The sequence below is a fragment of the Equus asinus genome, chromosome 6 (genome assembly GCF_041296235.1).
Source record: "Equus asinus isolate D_3611 breed Donkey chromosome 6, EquAss-T2T_v2, whole genome shotgun sequence".
Taxonomy (NCBI): domain Eukaryota; kingdom Metazoa; phylum Chordata; class Mammalia; order Perissodactyla; family Equidae; genus Equus; species Equus asinus.
Window position 1 is genome coordinate 62,993,857 of NC_091795.1, and position 20,767 is coordinate 63,014,623.

The 20,767-nt window shown below is 40.2% G+C and overlaps 1 protein-coding gene across 1 annotated transcript; it reads left to right on the forward strand.

Annotated features, from left to right (window-relative positions):
• The first annotated feature begins 6,571 nt into the window (after window positions 1-6,571).
• Window positions 6,572-20,762, forward strand: CALM2 (calmodulin 2). Its single transcript, XM_014833107.3, has 6 exons — window positions 6,572-6,705; window positions 12,503-12,533; window positions 18,709-18,852; window positions 18,948-19,054; window positions 19,472-19,607; window positions 20,114-20,762. Exons 1-6 carry the CDS (start codon window positions 6,703-6,705, stop codon window positions 20,140-20,142), a joined length of 450 nt encoding a protein of 149 aa, XP_014688593.1. The 5' UTR covers window positions 6,572-6,702; the 3' UTR covers window positions 20,143-20,762.
• The last annotated feature ends 5 nt before the right edge of the window (window positions 20,763-20,767 follow it).

The following is a 20,767-nucleotide window of genomic DNA, read 5'->3' on the forward strand; positions in this document are numbered from 1 at the left end:
TTGGGGAGAAAAAGGAAAAATAAAATCTTCAAAAAAAAAAAGGAATCTTAAGGAATGTAAAAATTATATTTAAGTACATATTTATCATTTTCAAATTGATTTAAATAATAACTTACATAAGAAGATCAGAATTATCCTGTTGGTGACTTTCTCTGATAAGAAAGATCTTCAGTATGTATAAAACAACTCATACTTTGTAAAAATCTTCTGAGTGTTTATTAAGAGCCACATGAAAAAGGCATATGCAAAACAATAATATCTTTGTCCATTCATCCATCTATTCATTCAATAAAATTCATTGAGCATAAACTATGTCCCAGTACTAAGCAAGGTGGTGAGAGTACAAACATAAGTAAGGTCCCTCAAGGAACTCAGTCTAGGTAGGGTGACCAATCTGTAAGGAAATAGTACCTTACAGCATTACAAGAATATTTTGACAGAGAGTGATTATTTTTCTTTAGGTCAAGGGGACAGGGCAGGTGGTGGGGTTAGGAAGACATCACAGGGGATATGAGGCTTGGGCCAAGTATGAGCAGATGTGCAACAGCCAGTGGGAAAGGGAGGAAGAAGATTCCAGGCAGACGGAGCAGCAGGAGCAAGGCATGGAAGTGGGAAACAGCATAGCGCATCCAGATATCTGCAACTAGTTCACTGTGGCTTGGGAGACAGGGTAGAGGGAGGGACTTTTCAAAGAGACCAGAATGGAGGAGAACAGGTCTGGGAGAAAGGACGATGGATTCAGTTTTGGATGTAATCTTGGAGGGCCTGAGGGCCTCAGGAGGAGTAGCTAGTAGGCATTTTCAGGACTGCAAGAGAGGACTCTGCTCTAGCCTCAATTTAAAGGGCCCAGCTTTGGCCCTCCTCCAGATGCACCCTTTCACACAAGGCCAAGGGGACCTCCCTACCCGGAGCCCACACTCCCTCCATCCCTTCAAGACTACTCTAGGCCCCCAGGTCACAGAATTCCTTGCTCAAATAGCACCAAGCCTGCATCTAGGGCCTGTGTAGGCTTCTTCCTCAGCTCTACTCTCCAGAGAGCAGACTATATCTCTAGGGTGCATGTCCATAGGCCCTAAAGGATGGTTGAGAAGAAGCTATTTGTGGGGCTGTGGATGGAGCTTGGTATGAGGACTAGAGTATGCACACATGTGAATCAAGGCCCCTTGCAGTGTAGATAGAGCAGGGGTGAGAAGAGAAAAAAGTGGGCTATGGGTTAGAGGATGGCTTCCTTACACTTCCATGATCTGGTGTGGAATCCAAGGTTCTAAAATTGACCATGGCCTCCCAGGTTGTTATGAAAGTTTATTTGTCCAGGTAGGAGGATAGAACATATTTTATTTGCTTGTTTTCTTGATTTATAACTTTAACACATTTAACATGTGCTATGTAAGCCTCCAGTTGTACTCTTGACTGAGCCCACAAATGTTAGGGCAGGCCAGAACAGCTGAAAATACTGCTCAGGAGTTTAGGAGAGACTTTAGGAGAGAGGCCATCCATTTTTGTAGGTCATCAGCACAGAGTGAATGCTGTGGAATAGGGAGAGTGCCTAATGCAGGTGTCAAAAGTCACAAGAGACCCATGGCCTAAACCTGGAGGCACACCATCTTTTAAGCAACAGGTGAAGGAGCCCACAGTGGAGCCTCCAAAGAAGCTGCCAGAGAGGTCGGAGAAGTACTAGCAGAGGGGTGTTCCAGACGCCAAGCAAGAAGAGTGTTTCAAGAGGAACGGAATGGTCAAAAATACCGACAATGTACGTAAAGTAATCAGCGCAGAGCCTGGCCTGTGGTAAAGACCCAATCACGAGTAGCTGTGAATATGGTGATGATGATGTCAGTGATTGGGGTGGTACTGATGACATATGTCTCTGTTCCTTTGTGCTTCTTCTTTCTGCCTCAAACACCTTTTCCTCTTTCTCTACCTCTTCTCATTCCTATGGATCACATTCTCTAGGAAGTCTTCCCCTTGCCTGTTAGCTTGTCCTCCTATATGCTCCCATGGTCTCCTATGACCGTTCTAATCATAGGAAATTTATTGTACATAATAGGCTACTGGTACTTTTTGAATGAGTGGTCACGGTTTCTAGGATGACCAACTACCCTGGTTTGCCTGGGACTGTCTGGTTTTAGCACTTAAAGTCCTGTGTCCCAGAAAATCCCTAAGTCTTAAGCAAACCTAGATGGTTGGTCACCCTAAATTGACATTTCAATTTTTTTGAATGAGCAAATGAATGAATGTCAGGGTGTCAATATCAAAGCTAATGACCCTCAACTTTTCCTGTGTGTATATGAGCATGAGCCCATTCAGGATGTCTGGAGGATTCAGTTCTTTCTCCACACTCTTCACCCCTCATTGAACTGAGGATGCTATGGGCAAAACATTCTCATGACCTGGTTGAATTCATGTCCCAGCTCTGTTTTTCCCCATAATCCTGGAAGAGGATAGCTTCACTTTCTCAACCAGGGCTCCTTATTTGAACCACAGAACAAGAAAACGATTTGTTATTTTCTCAATTCTCTTAAGGTTGGCACAAAACAAGTACCATTCTAGATGCAGAGGAGAGAAGTTGCTGCATGCTATTGATGCCTCAGGGCATTTAGGGCTTAATGCCTTCACCTGTCAAGAACCGCATAGGCCCTACAATCAAGAATGCCACTGTGATTGTCCTCTGCCCTCGTTCTTTAGCACAGCTGGCTGGAGGAGAGAAGCTGTGGGAAGGAAGTGTCAAGGGATGGAGTTTGTGTTAGCTCTGTTCTGCAAATCGAGGAACTGAGGCCAGGAGAGGAAGTACATTCTCATTTTCCCAAGACAGACAAAGGTAGAAAGCTCTAAGATCTCACCCGTCAGGAGGGGCCAACAGAAAGACAGCCAACCACCTCCTAAGCCTTGATGTGGTGGTTGTCACCAACTTTGCTTCTCAGCTGGCAATTGCCAAAGTCAGGCTGCATCTTGTGGAAGACAAATGCTCTATAAATAAATTGACTTGGAACAGTCTCAAATACACATAAACCACAATGGCTTTAAAGCAAGTCTTGACTTTTTCTCATTTTCTTTCTCTTCTCAGAGAGGTCAGCGAGGAAGTTTCTGAAAGAGAGGCCTTGCTGAAATTCAATCTAAGAAACAAGGAAGAACTTTTCTGTATTCTCTTTAACAGATATATTTCATTACCGAATGTTTGTTTAAAAATTCCTTAATTCAAGACATACATCTCTAAGCATGCACCTGTATATTAGACTTAAGCTCATGCTTGTTGTATGTTACGCATCAATCCTTTTAAAAATTCATTTTCCAGAGGAGGTGATTATTCATTTTGTCATTCAATTTCCCATCATTAAAAATTTCATATGTGAAATCACTGCACACTGATGGGATACTGTGTAAAGAGAGAATATTTTTAGTCACTAAGTTGAAAGAAAGGATTCTTGGTGGCTCTTCCATCCGAGAAGGAATTAGAGACAAATTTCTGAGGAATACCTTAGAAAGACTTGAGAACTACCAGAATACAAAGTAATGGAACAGTGGCCTAGGGCTCTGTTTTCAGCTCAGATTCTGAAGCAGAGGTACCCACTTTTAAGAACCATTCTCAATGGTTTTTCATTTATGGGATAATATTAACTAAATCTCCCCCCCCCCCCCCCCCACATCGCCATGCCATCATTACATCACCAGATCAGCAAGGACAATAGAAGCACAGCCTCCTGAGTTCATTGAATAGTCATTCACCTGAAAGGAAGGTCACAGGATTGCCAATACTAACTGAAAGAGCACTCACTTTAAATCTGAATTGCATGACTGAAAGAAAGAGGATGCACCTCTGGCCCAATAAAGGAAATACTTCTGATGGCACGAGAAAATGTCTAACTTGGCTAAACGGAGGTTAAATTCCACTGAAGCCTTACAAACGGGTGCAGACAGCCATTAGAAAGCATCTTGGTTTTGCTGGGCAGGAAGATGTTGCGGAGGGCACCTTCTTCTCAGTAGGCAAGATTTCACCTTGGCCTGCTAGAAAGGCTGTTCCCTAGGTTTCAAGGGTCCACATGCCTGTGCTTTTCGCTGGGAAATTCTAAAGCCTTGACAGGCCTAAGAGGATTCTTTCTGGACTGTGGTTCTACCAACAACCTTCTTGAGGAACTGCAGTTTGAGCACTAAACTCTAGTTTTTTTCTAACTTCCCAGCATCCTCTCCCATGCTCAGCTGCTATAGTAATGCCTAACCACTGGCAGCTCCTCCACTGTGCCATGCAAGTGCATGCCTCTGGACTTTTGCTCTGTTCTTTCTTTCATCCAGAACTTGCTTCCCTCTTCCTTCCTTGTCTTTTCCTAGCCCATTTATTGTGTCAGACTCAACAGAGGAGACATCTTCCTTAGGAACTCGTTGTGGAACCTCTGTGGTGAGCTAAGGTCCTCTCTTCTGTGCCTTGTAAGAGCCCTCTGTGGTAACAATTACAGTATATTCAAATCGAGTCACACAGTAGGTGTTCACTATGTGTACTATATTTGTTAAATATTCCGGGTTATGCATACCCTTGCTTATTTATGGTGGGACCAAGGAGCTAATTAAAAAAATTTTGTGTGTGATAAAAATGGTTACCATCTTGACCATTTTTTTTTTTTAAAGATTTCATTTTTTCCTTTTTCTCCCCAAAGCCCCCCAGTACATAGTTGTATATTTCTTGTTGTGGGTTCCTCTAGTTGTGGTATGTGGGACGCTGCCTCAGCGTGGTTTGATGAGCAGTGCCATGTCCACGCCCAGGATTCGAACCAACGAAACATTGGGCCGCCTGCAGCGGAGCGCGTGAACTTAACCACTCGGCCACGGGGCCAGCCCCCCATCTTGACCATTTTTAAGTGTATAGTTCACTGGTATTAAATGCATTCATAACCTTGTGCAACCATCACCACTATGCATCTGTTAACTCTTTTTATCTTGTAAAATGGAAACTCTGTTTCCATTAAACAATAACTCCCCATTTTCCCTCCTCCCAGCCCCTGGCAATCACCATTCCACTTTCTGTCTCTATGATTTTGACTACCCTAAGTACCTGACTGAAGCAGAATCATGCAGCATTTGTCTTTTTGTGACTGGCTGATTTCACTTAGCATAATGTCCTCAAGGTTCATTTAGGTTATAGCATATTACAGAATTTCCTTCCTTTTTAAGGCTGAATAATATTCCATTATATGTATATGCCACATTTTGCTTATCCATTCTTTCATGGATGGACACTTGGGTTGCTTCCACGTTTTAGCTATTGAGAACAATGCTGCAATGAATATGAGCATACAAATATCTCTTCGAGACGCTGCTTTCAATTCTTTTGGGTATATACTCAGCAATGGAATTGTTGGATCATACGTAATTCTGTTTTTAATTTTTTGAGGAACCGCCATACTGTTTTCCACAGGAGCAGTACCATTGTACATCCCCACCAACAGTGTACAAGGGTTCCAATTCCCAGGAGCTAATTTTTCGTGGTTTTTAAAACATCCAGTTAAATCTGTGAGGTTAGAGACCCAAAGGGGCAAATTCGCTATGATGAGAAGGTATATTATAGTGACCACTTGTTGGGTGCCTGTGTCAGGTACTTTCACATTTTACATTAACTCTATAATCTTTACATAATTCTAATTCTTACAATAACCTTTCGATAGGTATTATTACCTCCATTTCACAAAGGAGACTAAAGATTAAATGACTCATCCCAGGTCGTACATCTAAGAAAGTAACCCAACCAAGACTTATACGGAGGTCTGACTCCAAGTCGAAACCCTATTATTCCACAATATCAAGGGGTTATTGGGGGTGACTAATCCCACAGAACCTCGGACATCGTGGTTTTTGAGTGACTTTTTCTCTCTGGTAACTGACCCTTGGCAAGGAACGCGAAGGGGAAGTATAAACGGAAGACCCTTTCAGATTACTCTGTCAGCTGGGCAGCTGCGTTTGCCATTTCCCAGATTTTCGTGGTTTTTACGAGGGAGCGAAATGGGAAATGTGTGGCCTCCACGAGGAAGAAATACGAGCTGAGAAGCTGAGCGCGGAGGACGGGTTTACTGGGGTCTTTCTGCTTCACCCTTGACCAGCCTGAGTTGTTCTCGTCGACCCCCTCCACAAGAGGCGGGAAAGCGTGTGTGTGACTGTGGCAGGGAAGGATGGGTGGAGGAGGAAGATTCTCCAGCCAAGCGCAAGGCAAGCGACTCTGCCTACTGGCGCAGTTGCCAGGACAGCGCGAGCACAGCAGCAACGGCAGAAGCCGCACCGCGTCCCGGCAGCGGCTGCGAGCCCGAGTGACGCATTGCAGGTACGAACCAGCCAATCAGAGGCCGGCTCAACGATCATCGGCGTTCGCGTCGCCACCACAGTGTTCTTCCGCGCCGCAAATTAGCGCCCCACAGGCGCAACTCCACCGGCCTTTCAACAGCTCGCTGGAGAGTGAAACCCACTGACGTCACCCGCTCGCTCATTTCCCTTTATCTCTTGCATTGTCGACCAAATAACTGTGGATATAGGGGTCTCGAGAAGAGTTTGAGGGGAGGGGGTTGGCCGGGACTCGTTCGTGATGTTCCGTTATCTGGCGTGCGGCGGAGGGATCTGGCGGAGGGAGGTGTTTATGAGGCGCTGGGGGCGGAGGCGAATTAGTCCGAGTGAAGCGAGCGAGCTGAGTGGTTGTGTGGTCGCGTCGCTGAGACCGGTAGCGCTAGCAGCATGGTGAGTGCGTCGCTAAGCTGCCGGCGCTTGGGCTGTGGGGGGAAGAGGCTGAAGCGAATTGACCAAAGAAAGGGAAGTCCCCTCCCCTCCACCCTCCAGGAGTGGTCTTCGCCAGAGCGCTAGCGCGGAAAAGGCTGGGGGCGCCGGCGGCGCCTGTGTCGCAGGTGCTCCCCCACCCCCATTCTCCTCAGGGAGGCGTCCCCGGGTGTGCTGGGGGCCGGCGCGCTGCCCGGGAGCCCGCGAAGCTCCTCAGGGCGCGGCGGGATGGGGATGGCTCCGGGGTGGGGGGCAGCCCGGCACCTGGGGGCGGCGAGAGGGCGGAAGGGCGGGGGAGCGGGAGCGCAGAAGCGCGGGCCGGGGCGTCTGGGAAGGTCAGCCCCGGGGCCGGATTCAAAGCCCAACGGACGTTAGTGCGGGCGCCAGGAAGCGCCTTTGTCCGCGGCGGCCGCCATGCGCCGAGGGGCGGGAGGGCGCGCGCGAGGCCCGGCGAGTGCCGGCGCCGCCGTTAGCCCGCATCTCCCGCGGGCCGGGGGGGTAGGGGGCGCCGGGGCGGGCGCGCGGTGGGGGCCGAGCCCGCGCGGCGCGGGGAGCGGCCGGGGGCGGGGCGGGAGCCGCCCGCTCGGCTCGGCTCGCGCCCCAGCTGCTGCGCTGGCACCTGCAGGGCTGCGGAGGGCTCGGCGGGCGCGGCGCGGCCTGGCCGGCGGTGGGGGGTGGCTGGGGGAGGGCGGGTGCGGCGGCCCCCATCCCCCTCTGGCGGCGAGAAGGAAGCGCGCCGAATCCTTATCTGTCGACTCTCTCCGGGCCCTTGTTACCCCACCCGGGCTGGACGCGGGAAAGAAAAAGAAATATTTGTGAGCAGCTTTGTCTTTGAAGGCAGTGAGCTTCATCCCCCGAGTCAGGCACATCCTCGCGGTACACATCTCGGTAGACAGCCGTCGGCTGCGGCCGGGGTCTGAACGGCGTTCTCTCCCCGCCGCCCATCGAGAGCCAGCTGCGGGGTGACTGCCTGCCGGGCCGTGGTGAAAGTCGGTCTTATTCTCATGTGACAATGGGACGGCCCTTTGAAGAGGGCCACTCTCTGTGTCCTGTTCCTGCGTCCTCACTCGCACCCTTAATGTTACAGGACCACTGCTAGACACAGCGTCGCCCCCGCTCCAGCCCGGTTGAAAATGACTGGTGCTTCCGTAGAGGAATTGCCAGATTGTCTAACATGTAGTTCAGTTCGTTTGTGCAGTACTGGCTATCAAACTCGGTAGTGAGATAGGAGAGTGTATTGGAGGGCAGGGAATTTTAAAAGCGTTTTCCTGTCCCTTGAGAGCGGAACTCCTGTTCTTTCCGGTAAAAAAATAAAATAAAATCGACTGAGGGCGGTAATTTGCAGTACTCATTTTGTGGTTCCTTCTGCCAAGTGGTTACGGCGATGGGTGTGTCCAAGAGGCAAGGTGACATCTTAAACAGGAGTGGGGAATCCTTGCCAGCTGAAACCTCCGGCATGCGTGGGTGTGGGGAGAGGAGTTCACCTTGGATGAAACGAGTGTTCATTTAAGTCTGATGCGCTCCTTCCATCTTGATATTTTAGGTTATTTTATTCTGATTTGAATATGTTGGTTAGATTTACTCTTGTAGGTGGAACGGTGTACATTATAGGCATGTAATCAACGTTCTAAATTGGAGGGTAAATTTTTAAAAATGTATTTACATTAAGGATAAGGTTTTCCCTTAATCAGTCTGATAATTGAATCAAGAACTGGAATAGATTTTCTTGCATAGAAATTTGCATCTAAGCTTTCATAGTCTTTTTTCAGTGAAGTTACTGTTTTTATTATAGGTGCTTTGGCATTTTCAGTTTGTTAAATTGACAGTCACCGTTAACTAATTAATTTGGAAATTGTCCTCAGGTAACTTCATAACTATAAGACTTGGAGATTTAAAATGAGGATTCCATGAAGTTAAAGAATAAAAATTTGATATAGAAGTGGAATAAGATTGCTCACAGAGCTTTTGGTTTACATTTAGTCAGTGTATGCTCATTGAAAGGGGGGTTGCTTTAAGAAGACTTGAGGCCAAACAAAAGATATGAAGAGGTAGAAAATTTTGTCACTTGATTGTAAACAAACATTTCATGAAACTGCAAGGAGATCTGTTTCTGTTAGACTGAGAAAATTCACCCTGGCTCTATTAGAATGTAGAAGGTTCTAGATTCAGCTGGTATGATCAAATTAGGCCTTTATTAAAGGTCTTAATTTTTATAAAGTAATTTGTTCTAGTGGTCTCTCTTTTGGTCCAAGATGCTACATAGTAAATGGTGTTTTACCAGAATTAAGGTATCTTTTAACTCTACTAAAATCATTTAGAGACTGCTTTTCATACATACAGGTAAAACAACAAATACCCTGACTTCTGAAATTGTAGGAAAAAAATTTACGTACAGAGCCTTTGTTCTATCTAAGTAGCACTGGGAATACACAGGAATGAATGAAGGATAGAATTTTGTGTTCCATTTAAAGCCTGTGGATTCATACATTTATTCGGATAAGAACTTGGTGTTATTTTTACATCACCCTTCAGTAGATAAGCTCCAAGACTATCCATACCTGCTTTTGAATGCCCTGTAGGAAATGTTTAACAGGTACATAACGTATGCACTCGAGGTCATACATGTAGTCTAGGTTAGTGTTTCTTGATATTTACAAATCACCCTTGGTTCTCCAAAACGCATATTCTAGTTTGGTAGGTCTGAGAGTGTGCTGATGCCTGGAGCTTTGGAGTGACAAGAGCGGTAGGGATCATATCAATTGCTGCAGACGTAAAGGAGTAAGAACTAGTCATCTCTCAAGTGAATTATTCCTCCCTTTAGTGAGGTAAACACATGTTAATGAGCTTGAGTTTTCCCAAAAGTATAATTCTTCTAGTTCTACTAAGAAAATGGCACTCTCCATAGACAGAAATAAGAACCAAATTTTTGTGTATGTAGTTGGAAAAGGCTTTCAAGTTAAAGTGCTAGGGAGTCCTGTGTTCTCTCTTTTACTGGGCTTCAATGTGAACGTTGTTGGTATTGTTTATTTTAAAACCTTGAACTGTGGACTAGTAGTAAATATAAAAAAGTTCTTAAAGTCAGGGAGCGCTGTTAGGCTATGTGAGTAACTTAGTTTCTTGTGTGCTTAGTTCATTCCTTGAAGGTCATTTGTGGTCTTTTTCCATGATTGCCTGGAGGTAAGGAGCTAAACAAAATGACGTGGGCCTATTAAATTTTGATGTTTCCAAGCAAAATTAGGTAGTTTGAAAGTTTTCTTTTATAGCTAATATTATTTCTTCCTAAAGTCGTCTCAGCTTTCATATGAATGAGCCTTCCCCAAATCTCCCCCCTCAACATGTTGAGAGAACAAACCCCGCTGTCTCTCTGCATAGCAATCATTCCTTCAGCTTTCACACATGCTGCAGTGTATTCCACATGTTTAGCTTAACGTTTTTAGTCCTAAATTGATTTCACCTGCCACCCTGGGCTGCACCTTCTGGTTTCAGTTTGTGGAAATGTATTTTCTCAGCTTAAATAAAGTTTATATGGAACACGGTAGGCTTGCTGTCAAAGTTGAACTAGTCAGGTTGATATTTAATGTTATAGGTTCTTTGATTAGTTACTTTACATAAAATAATTAGCACAGAAGTCTTCAGGCTAGCCATTTACATAGCTTCTCACTTACTCTGTACAATAACCCTGCAAGGTAGGTATTAGTATTTTTGCCTTACAGATAAAGTTGGCTATGAGAGGTTGAGTAATATGTCCAAGGTCACACAGCTGTTAAGTGGCAGAGCTGGGATCCTAGTCCAGCGGTGACTCAAAACACCATGCTTTTTTCTCCACCATCCCTTGTTGCCTTCCTTCAGAAATGATAAAGTCCTGCAAAAACGGAATCAGACTAGAAGTAAATCCTCATAGGCTCCTAACAAAGTAAACATCAACTGAGTGGATTTACTGAGTTTTAAATCTTATTTTTAAGGAAAACAATCTATGACTGATTTTATACCAAATACTTGGTGGAGTATTGGGATTTCTAAATATAAAAGTACATAATTTGGGGGATGGCCCCGTGGCCGAGTGGCTAAGTTCGTGCGCTCCGCTGCAGGTGGCCCAGTGTTTCGTTGGTTCGAATCCTGGGCGCGGACATGGCACTGCTCATCAAACCATGCTGAGGCAGCGTCCCACATGCCACAACTAGAAGGACCCACAATGAAGAATACACAACTATGTACGGGGTGGCTTTGGGGAGAAAAAGGAAAGAAAATAGAGTACATAATTTTTTATTTTATTGACTTCTGCATTTGAACTTAATTATTGGCTCTCCAGTTTTAAGTTACCAGGCCTTCGCTTTTTTTTTTTCTTCTTTTTTTTTTTAATAGAAATGAGTTTGTATCGAGGTCAAATCAAAATTGTTGAGGAGGGAAAGAAACTTCTGCTTTCTGGGTTCCTTCTCAGACTTTCTCCTCCTGTTCCCTAGAGAAAATGTGATGCTGTTCTACATTAAGGTGTTATCCTTTCTAGGGATGTGTTCATTTAAAAATCATGAAACCAAGTAGCATTTATTCTTCTTTTAATACCAGTAAATGAATGGATTAATCATAGTACTCTTGACTCCATGTAGGTAGGAATGTTAGCTAGGAGGTTATTTCTTGTCAGTACCTCCTAGTACTACATAAGCAGTTGCTTTGTAGGTATATGTACTAATAAAACAGAGAAGATTAAGGTCACGTGAAGAACAAGGAGCCTTGATATTTTGTAAATATCTTTATATATTATGATGCTCTGAGTTTAAAACTTAACAGGCATTGGCCATGTCTAACACCTTAGTGTTACTAATTTTGTACTCCCACTTCCCAAAATTTAACCTTGAGCCTCTTTCCCTATCTATAATACAGGGGATAATATAGAGTTATTGTGAAGATTGAATAAGAACAGCATATATAATGGCTGTTAGCAAATGCCTGAAGTCTCTTTTTTAAAGCAAAAACAAGTAACTCTTCTCCATGTGCTAAAAGAAAAAAAAATCACAAGCATCAGGCTCACTTTGGGATTTCAAAAGTAAAGAGAAAATGGATGGCTTGGGAGTTAACATTTGGTAAATAATGTAGTTCAAATGTTCAGAATCCTGGATTCTCTGCACTTGCCTGGCAGGTTAGGAGGAGTAAAAACTGGTAGCTTTCCTGTTGCCCCAACTAGGACGGTTTGGATTTTTATCTTTTTAGTAGATGGGAGTTTTGCTTAGTTCTTTTTTTTTTTTTTTTGAGGTTTGCAAAATCGATTTCGTGTTCAAATGATGTGTTTAACCATTTATAGTGGTAATTTTGCATGTAGTCCTGGGACATTATTTTTGGTTCACTGGAGATTTCTGATACTGGTTTCTCTTTACCAGAGGAGGTGAGCTTAAGTTTGGGTATCCTAACTTTGAAAAAGGAAACAATGTTTCTATTGGATTCTAGCCTTGCTTTAGAAGAATAACAACTCCAATTAAACTTTCTAGTATGCCAGATACGCTTTTTTTCAATTTGTGCAAAATCTAGATTTTCAAAGTATTCTGACATATTTTCGTGTCTTAAACTTGGGGTCAAGCCAGCTTAGCTTTGAAGATAGGTCAGATGTGTGCATTTTCTACCCAACTGTGTTTGTTGATGGTACTAAGGAGTGTTGAACTAAATGAAGTTGATGGTACACAGTGAACCTTGAAAGTTTTTAAATTTTTTTCTCTGACTGCTAATCTACATACTCTCAAGTCACTTACCCATCTCTTTGATCTCTTTGTAGGCTGACCAACTGACTGAAGAGCAGATTGCAGGTGAGAAATACTTTGCTAGATTATATCCATTAGATTTTATTATAAATTGAGTAGCCAGCCTCAAGACAGATACTTGTATGAAAGAATTGACTTTTTGATCTTTGTGGTAGATGATAACACATGGGTGTAATATAATATAGTAATTAAAGCTGCTTTGGCAATTGAGAAGGTAAACTTGCCTGTGAAAGATGTTTAGGGCTGATTTAATTAAAGGCATGTTTTTAGGCTTTGTGGATATACTTTGGAGCCTGGTGGTTGTGGTCTTTGTTTTTGTTGAAGATTATCTTACCCTAAAACATGAATTCTGCGCAGTTTTTAACACTACGTCTCCAAATCAGTCTCCACAAGAAAAGTGGGCCAAGTAGTAACTAATAGGTAACTTGAAATGTAGAATCAGAAAATGAATGTTGAATTTACCTCGGTTTAAAGTACCAAATATTTTAACCTTAGAATTGTATATATAATGAGGGAATAATCATTTCTCTAGTGAAAAATTTAGATAAAAAAGTTAGCATTCTCTTTTACAGATGTAATTTCGATTTTGTCTCAGAAAGCAGTGACAGCCTTTGAAATGAGCTTCTTAAATCGTCTCCTTTGGTTTGCTATGGAAATATGTGAAATTGTTATGTAAAACCTGTTATGTCTCTTTATGCCATACCATTAAATATTAGTACTTTTGATTTTATTCTAACACTTTGAGATGGCTAGTTAACATCAAAATGTTGGGAAAGGTTGCTAAAGGTGTTTTGTTTTTTAAAATTAGTTATAGTGTTGAAATGCTTTTCATAATCTATTCCTTTGTTTTCATTAGAGACTTAATTACACAAATGTCAACCACGTTTTAACTGCCACAGATTTCCTGGTAGGCAAGGCTTTTGAAGTGCTCAAAAGCACTAAAGCTTTTTTTTTATGCTAGAGAAAACTGAAGTCCAGTTGGAACTCAAATATATAGCACATTTAAAGTAAGCTCCCTCCCCCAAACACACAAATTTGAAGGAGCCAGCAATCATTAGTCTCCTCAAATACTCATCACAAATATTATTTGATAGGACTATATAAACAGAAATCTGTTAGCATCAAGGACCAAATTTAAGCAGGTTTTATTTTTACTTCTCGTTGTGTGAATTTGACTTAAACCTGGGATTTGCTTTCTAGGGTTGGTAGATTACATGAATTGAGTGTGTTGAAGTAATCAAGCAGAGCTTTGGAAATAATTTCTTTGTTCATTTATACTATTTTATGTGTATCAGTGAAATGTAAATTATGCTGAAATAGTTTTTTATATAATGCCTCCTTCAGGAACTGACTTGGGCTATCTAATATTTCTGGTCTTACCTTCTCTAATACCCCTGCCTTCCTCTCTGCCTTTAATTTTTGGGTATTCCAGCACTGCATGTTCACTTTAGGGTGGAAAATGTATTACTGGAGGTGCCTGTCACATAGTTGATGCTCATCACTGCCCTCCCAAACACGTACAGCTCTTTTAAAAAAAATTGTTTCTGTTAAATACAAGAGGATCAATTTTCAATGACTGGTAGTATTTTTATAAAGAATATTTGTAGTTCATTGGAATGTTGTCTTTAAGATATATTTTGTCTTTTCATTGACTACATACAATTAAATTTGTAGTGGGAATGGGAGAAAACTATTTTACGTTCTCTCCCTACCCTGCTTTTTATTAGTCTTTTAAAGTCATTTTTTGTGCCCCACGTTTTGGTGAACCTTTAGGGTAGAAGCTCCAAAGTTTTTATGCTACTAAAATAAAAATACTGTGAGATCAGGGACCTTTTCATTTCCTCTTATATCCCCAGTGCCTCCCACATAGTAAGGACTGAATAAATATTTCTTGAGTGGATAAATTTCATTTTCGAAGAAGTGTGCCACACAAACTGTTCTAGAACACTACCTACGCTATCCTGAGAATAATTCTGCCTCCTCTCAAAGTCCCTTCCTTCTAAATTTGGTATGTTTCAATATCCACCTTTGAGGTGAAGGCAAATTTTTTCCCTCATCTGGTGAATTGTAATCCTTGACCAGTGACATCTTAGAGTCTAAGACCTACTTGTTTTTACCAAAAAAAAAAAAAAGTTAACAAGCTTCATACATACAGTGTAACGCTGAATATACTAAGGTATATTTTTATCTTCATATGATAATCATTACTATTTCAGATTTGTTTATAAAGCAAATAACTTGGTCTACAAAAAAAGATGCTTATTATTAAGGTAAAGTTACTACAATTGTTTACATTACCTGGTCTTAAAGAGAAATCCAGAACAACATGACAGCACTAACACATTAATTTTCTTGATGACTCTGCCATGATGTCATTAGTTGTTGGTGTTTGACATTGAGAGGACTAATAGGAAAAGCATACAAGAATTTTTCTTTCCTGCTTTTAAAGAAATTTGTGCCTAAGCCTTCATTAAACTTTCAAGGTCCAGTGTAGGGATAAAACCTACTTGATAAAAAATATTAACCTCGCTCAGTTTATAGCAACAATTATATAGTGCCAACAAAGGTCTGATACATGACCTTTAAGAGATTATTAAGTTTAGAATTTTCTAAATAAATAGAAGCTGGTGAACATTTGATTTTTCTTTTGTTGTATTTGTTTCATGATAACTTATTTTAATAAAATTATAAATTTATGTAATAAATAATTAGAAAAGTATCTTGGGGTTGCTAATGAATAAATAAAATTTGAGTATGACTTTTTGAAGTTTCAATTTAGGCATAACCAGAATGGATTTGGGGAGGTCCTGTCAATTATGTTGAAGATAGTTGTTCTGTGACATTTAGGACCTGTTGTTTTCGTACTGTGTTATTTAGGTTTTGACTCCTGGGTTTATATTTCAAGTCATTCCTGGGAATTACTGTTTAAAATGACATGCTCTTCTATACATGCAGACTGTACTAGTTCTGAAGTATAGGTGGTGCACTATAAAGGCAGGTGAATTTAAATTGCACTTTTGAGTCTATTCTTACTTGAAGGAATTTTTACAGGTATTTCAGCTCTTTAGGGTAAAAATACAAATAGAAATTTGGAATAAACGTTGACCTTTAAAATATTTTCATTTGTTCGTTCCTTGTATACATAAAGTAAATTGATAGATACTGTTTTATTTTCTGCTTTTCACTTAATTCCAGCAAACATTTTAAGAGTTATTAGATTTTAAAACTTCTTCATATTTAGAACACCCATATATAACTTAAACCATGCATGTCGCTTTAAGTTAAATCATATAGTAGAATGATTATAGCTAGTTACACATTGGGGATTTTTGCACATAAGAGTGGTGTTACACAGTTCCTATGGCTGAGCGTTGTAGCAGAGAATGTAATGTAAATAAATACAAATGTCTAAGTACTTTAATTTTCTTGTAGCCTAAGTTGTTAGATGATAGATGCTCTGTGTTCAAACCCTAATAGTTTATATTTCTACATCTTGTTTAAGGAAAAAAAAAAAACCTTAGTGAAATGGCAGTGTCTTCATCAAATTCTGCTATTTGTAGGACTTACTAGTCTATTTTTGTCATTGGGTTGATCTAGGTTAGTACTGTATACTATTTTCCTAAAATCAATCAGTAGTTTGGTACTAAGCTTCTGATATCAGGTGAGTTCCTATGAAAACAAATATTTAAACAAAATGAAACTGTTATTTACTGCTGAATGTAGCAAACTACAACTAGTTAGTGATTCCTGGTCTAAAGCTAAAGACTTTAAGCAGAAGAAAGTAAGGTGGTGATCCAAAAGGATAATAGGATCCAGGTAGTTGTGTGGATGATTTTAAAAGAAGAATCCAGTTAGGAAGCTGTCGTAATAGTCTAGGCAAAAGATGATGGGGCCATGAATCAAAATATTGATTGTAGAGATGAAAAAAGAATCAGGCAGTATTTAAACAGAATTCAACAGGACTTGACAGATTTCAGGGGGAAAGAAAAGTGGCTTTTACTTGTGTTCTATGGTTGCTGGGGAGTACAGAATTCATTTTTACAAGTCTTGTTTGAGATCAGCCAGGAGAGATGTCCTATAGGAAGTCAGAAATAAAGGTATGTTAATGAGAGAGATGAGTAGACTAAAGATAGGAAGTCTTCTTTATAAGTGGGCATAGATGAAATGGCCAAGGAGAGAAAAAATAAGAAAATTGATCACATCTACATGTAAGAGACAGAGCAAGAGCTTTTGGCACTGTAAGGTAGGAGGTAAATTAAAGTACCATTGTGAAAGCTAGCAGAAGTCTAGAGTTTTTCAGTGTAGTTTTAGATGCTGCAGGAAAATGAGATCATCTCTTTCTTGACTTTTACTAAGTACTTACTTGCCATATATAGTTCTCCGTGCTTTTACACATAGTAATTAATTAAATTTAGGAAGTAAGTACAGTTATCCCCATTTAACAGAAATGAGGAACCTGAGACAGAAAAGGTTTAGTGACTTAATTTGCCCAAGGTTACATTACTACTAAGTAGCAGAGCTGGGATTTTTTTAGCACAGGAAGTTGAGTTCCAAAGTCTGCTTTTAGTTTCTGTGCTATATGCCCTTACATACTGAGGCATATACTTGCTGGATTGGGCAACTAGGTCGTTATTGGTGAATTTAGTATTTTCAGTTGATGTGCTGAAGCTGGAAATAATTTTTAATAGTGGGTTGATAGAGAAGAAAGAGATGTGAGTAGTGGTGCCTTCCAAAATTTGGGGAGAGAGATGTTTAGGCATTTAAAAGATCTTGTGACTGTTTGAATTTAGTTTTAGGCCAAGAGACATGAAGATAACTTCTATGTTAATGGAAACATCAATGGAAAAGTACTTGAGTCCAGAGAAGAGATTATGATGTAATGAAACTGGGAGGTATATGTATATGAATTAGAGCAGAGATAGACAGGCAGGGAATAAATAGCCTTGGACTTGGACTGTAAGAGGAGGTGCACCATTTCTTAAACGTGTCAGGTGTACATTTTCAACTGTATTGATTTGTTGGGGGAGCTTAATGGTCCCATGAACTTTTTTTTTCTGCTTTTGTATTTGCTTGTTGATAGGGGCTAATATCTTTTAGAAACTAGCTTTGTTACTAGCTCATTTATATAACCTTGCACTACCAAATTTAATCTCTGCTTTAGTTTATCTGTAAAATAAATGGTGAAGCCAGGAAAGCTGTTTCTCCAACAGCTTTCTGTATAATCTAGTGGTGAATTAAAAGCAATATAATTCTGCAAAAAGATCTTAAATATTTTAGATAGTAATATATTTCATTCTATTACAAGCTTGAGATTTTATCTTCTAAAGAAAGATTTAAATTATCTTCTTAGTGATATAGCACTTAACTAAAAGTTCATTCATATCTTGATCATCCCATTGTTTACGTCATTTTAGATTATTTGGTGATAGTCCCCTCTATCTTCCAGAAAAGGGAAATAGCCTATTGCATATTGCTCTAAAGTTTAAAGTTTTTTTGTTTTTAATTTAGTAGGTGACATATAGACTTAATTTTAGCTTTTGAAGGTTACTGTAAACCTAATGCAAATAGTATAGTTGCTCTGTAGAAATAGGTATTTGGCACCAATAGTCTTATTTTTCTATTCTGAGTGTAGGTTAGATCTGTAATTTTGAATTGTGTTCCACAGAGCAGCTTCAACAGAAAATAGAGAAGCCAATCATCTGGAGCTTTGATTCTTTTTCCCTTTGAACCCAGAATAATTTGACTTTCATCTGGTCTAGATATTAGAGTTCCCTGTAAGATTTTAGATGAACAAACTACCTGGTATGATTAGCTAAACATGTTTGAAATATCACAAGGTTGCCCACCTAATCCTTCAGGAATCAAAATCCCATTTAGGTGTTGTCTTCTCCATGTGTATCTTTGCTTTAAGAGTTGATTAATACAGGGCTCCCCCATGGCTGAGTGGTTAAGTTCTCGCACTCCACTTCAGCAGCCCAGGATTTCGCTGATTCGGATCCTGGGCACAGACGTAGCACCGTTCATCAGGCCACGTTGAGGCAGCGTCCCACATGCCACAACTCGAAGGACCCACAACTAAAAAAATACACAACTGTGTACTGGGGGGATTTGGGGAGAAAAAGCAAGAAAAAAATTCAAAAAAAAAACGAGTTTAATACATTTCATTTAGGAGGATACTTTTTTATTGTTAACCTGTACATTTGGATTCTCTCTCATACAGAATTCAAAGAAGCTTTTTCACTATTTGACAAGGATGGTGATGGAACTATAACAACAAAGGAATTGGGAACTGTAATGAGGTCTCTTGGGCAGAATCCCACAGAAGCAGAGTTACAGGACATGATTAATGAAGTAGATGCTGATGGTAAGACTTTTTAATTTGGGGGTTGGGCGAGTGGGCAGTTGAAGAAGTGGCATTTAAATTCTGTTGTAATGTTTCAACTAAACAAACCATTTTAGGTAATGGCACAATTGACTTCCCGGAATTTCTGACAATGATGGCAAGAAAAATGAAAGACACAGACAGTGAAGAAGAAATTAGAGAAGCATTCCGTGTGTTTGATAAGGTAGGTATTCAAGGACTGGGTTTGTTAAATTTTAACTTGGGGATGAGATGAAGATATCAGCATCTTATTCTTTGAAGACTTGTTTTTCTGATAACTTACTGTCATACTTTAATATCAAGTCAAAGCTTTTTAAGAGTTCTGTATAAACTGAAATTTCCTGATAGGTATTGCATTAATCTTGTGCCAAAGGAGACATCATTTGAGTTTGGAACTAAGAAATAGTGATTTCCATATAGGATATCTTGCTTGGCTCTTAGTGACAATTTATAGGTCAACTATTTGTGCATTCTCTTTAGTTTGGATGGATTTCTAAGTTTTTTTTTCTCCCTAATCTGAAGTTTAGTAAGCTTATTGAACTTCCATTCCAACTCTTAAGCCTATGATTTTACTTAGAAATTTTACTACATTTTTTTCTAGGATGGCAATGGCTATATTAGTGCAGCAGAGCTTCGCCACGTGATGACAAACCTTGGAGAGAAGTTAACAGATGAAGAGGTTGATGAAATGATCAGGGAAGCAGATATTGATGGTGATGGTCAAGTAAACTATGAAGGTAAGTCTTTCACTCTCACCATCTTTTTGGAACTATTTACTATCAGGTCTCACCCCTAAACCTAGAATCTGCATTTTAATAAAGTTCTTGGGTGATTTCATAGGCACATTAAAGTTTGAAAAGCACTGTACTCCAAACTGTGCTAAAACAATTTTTGTGTAACAATTGTGGAACAGTTTGAAAAGCTTCAAACTTTCTCAAAATGAAGTTAAGGTGACTTTCTTTCCTTAATTGGATTTTATTTCCCTCTAATTAGCTATGCTTTGATTAAAAAGTATCAAATGTGATACTAAATTAAGAGCAAGAATGCTTTTTATACTAGCTTATCTAAAGCATTAATTTGGTTTATGAAGTTCCAGCCTTGGCAGTAAACTGGTTTTCCTCTGTACATTATGATAACTTTGAGCAAAGAAAAGGGAATGGAGACTGCTTAGTGATTGAGTGAATTTAATTGGTTTTGCCAGTCTTTTCCCATTGACTCAACTTTTTCTGTACTTCTTTTTCAGAGTTTGTACAAATGATGACAGCAAAGTGAAGACGTTGTACAGAATGTGTTAAATTTCTTGTATAAAATTGTTTATTTGCCTTTTCTTTGTTTGTAACTTATCTGTAAAAGGTTTCCCCTTACTGTCAAAAAAATATGCATGTATAGTAATTAGGACTTCATTCCTCCATGTTTTCTTCCCTTATCTTACTGTCATTGTCCTGAAACCTTATTTTAGAAAATTGATCAAGTAACATGTTGCATGTGGCTTACTCTGGATATATCTAAGCCCTTCTGCACATCTAAATTTAGATGGAGTTGGTCAAATGAGGGAACATCTGGGTTATGCCTTTTTTTTTTTAAGTAGTTTTATTTAGGAACTGTCAGCATGTTGTTGTTGAAGTGTGGAGTTGTAACTCTGCGTGGACTATGGACAGTCAACAATATGTACTTAAAAGTTGCACTATTGCAAAACGGGTGTATTATCCAGGTACTCGTACACTATTTTTTTGTACTGCTGGTCCTGTACCAGAAACGTTTTCTTTTATTGTTACTTGCTTTTTAAACTTTGTTTAGCCACTTAAAGAAAATCTGCTTATGGCACAATTTGCCTCAAATCCATTCCAAGTTGTATATTTGTTTTCCAATAAAAAAATTACAATTTTACCCAACTGTT

What these genes read in the sequence shown, in the direction of transcription:
- CALM2 (XM_014833107.3), top strand. An exon ending in TAATGAAGTAGATGCTGATG is followed by an intron (nt 18,853 to 18,947) that starts GTAAGACTTTTT and finishes AAACCATTTTAG; the next exon opens with GTAATGGCACAATTGACTTC. An exon ending in TGGTCAAGTAAACTATGAAG is followed by an intron (nt 19,608 to 20,113) that starts GTAAGTCTTTCA and finishes CTTCTTTTTCAG; the next exon opens with AGTTTGTACAAATGATGACA.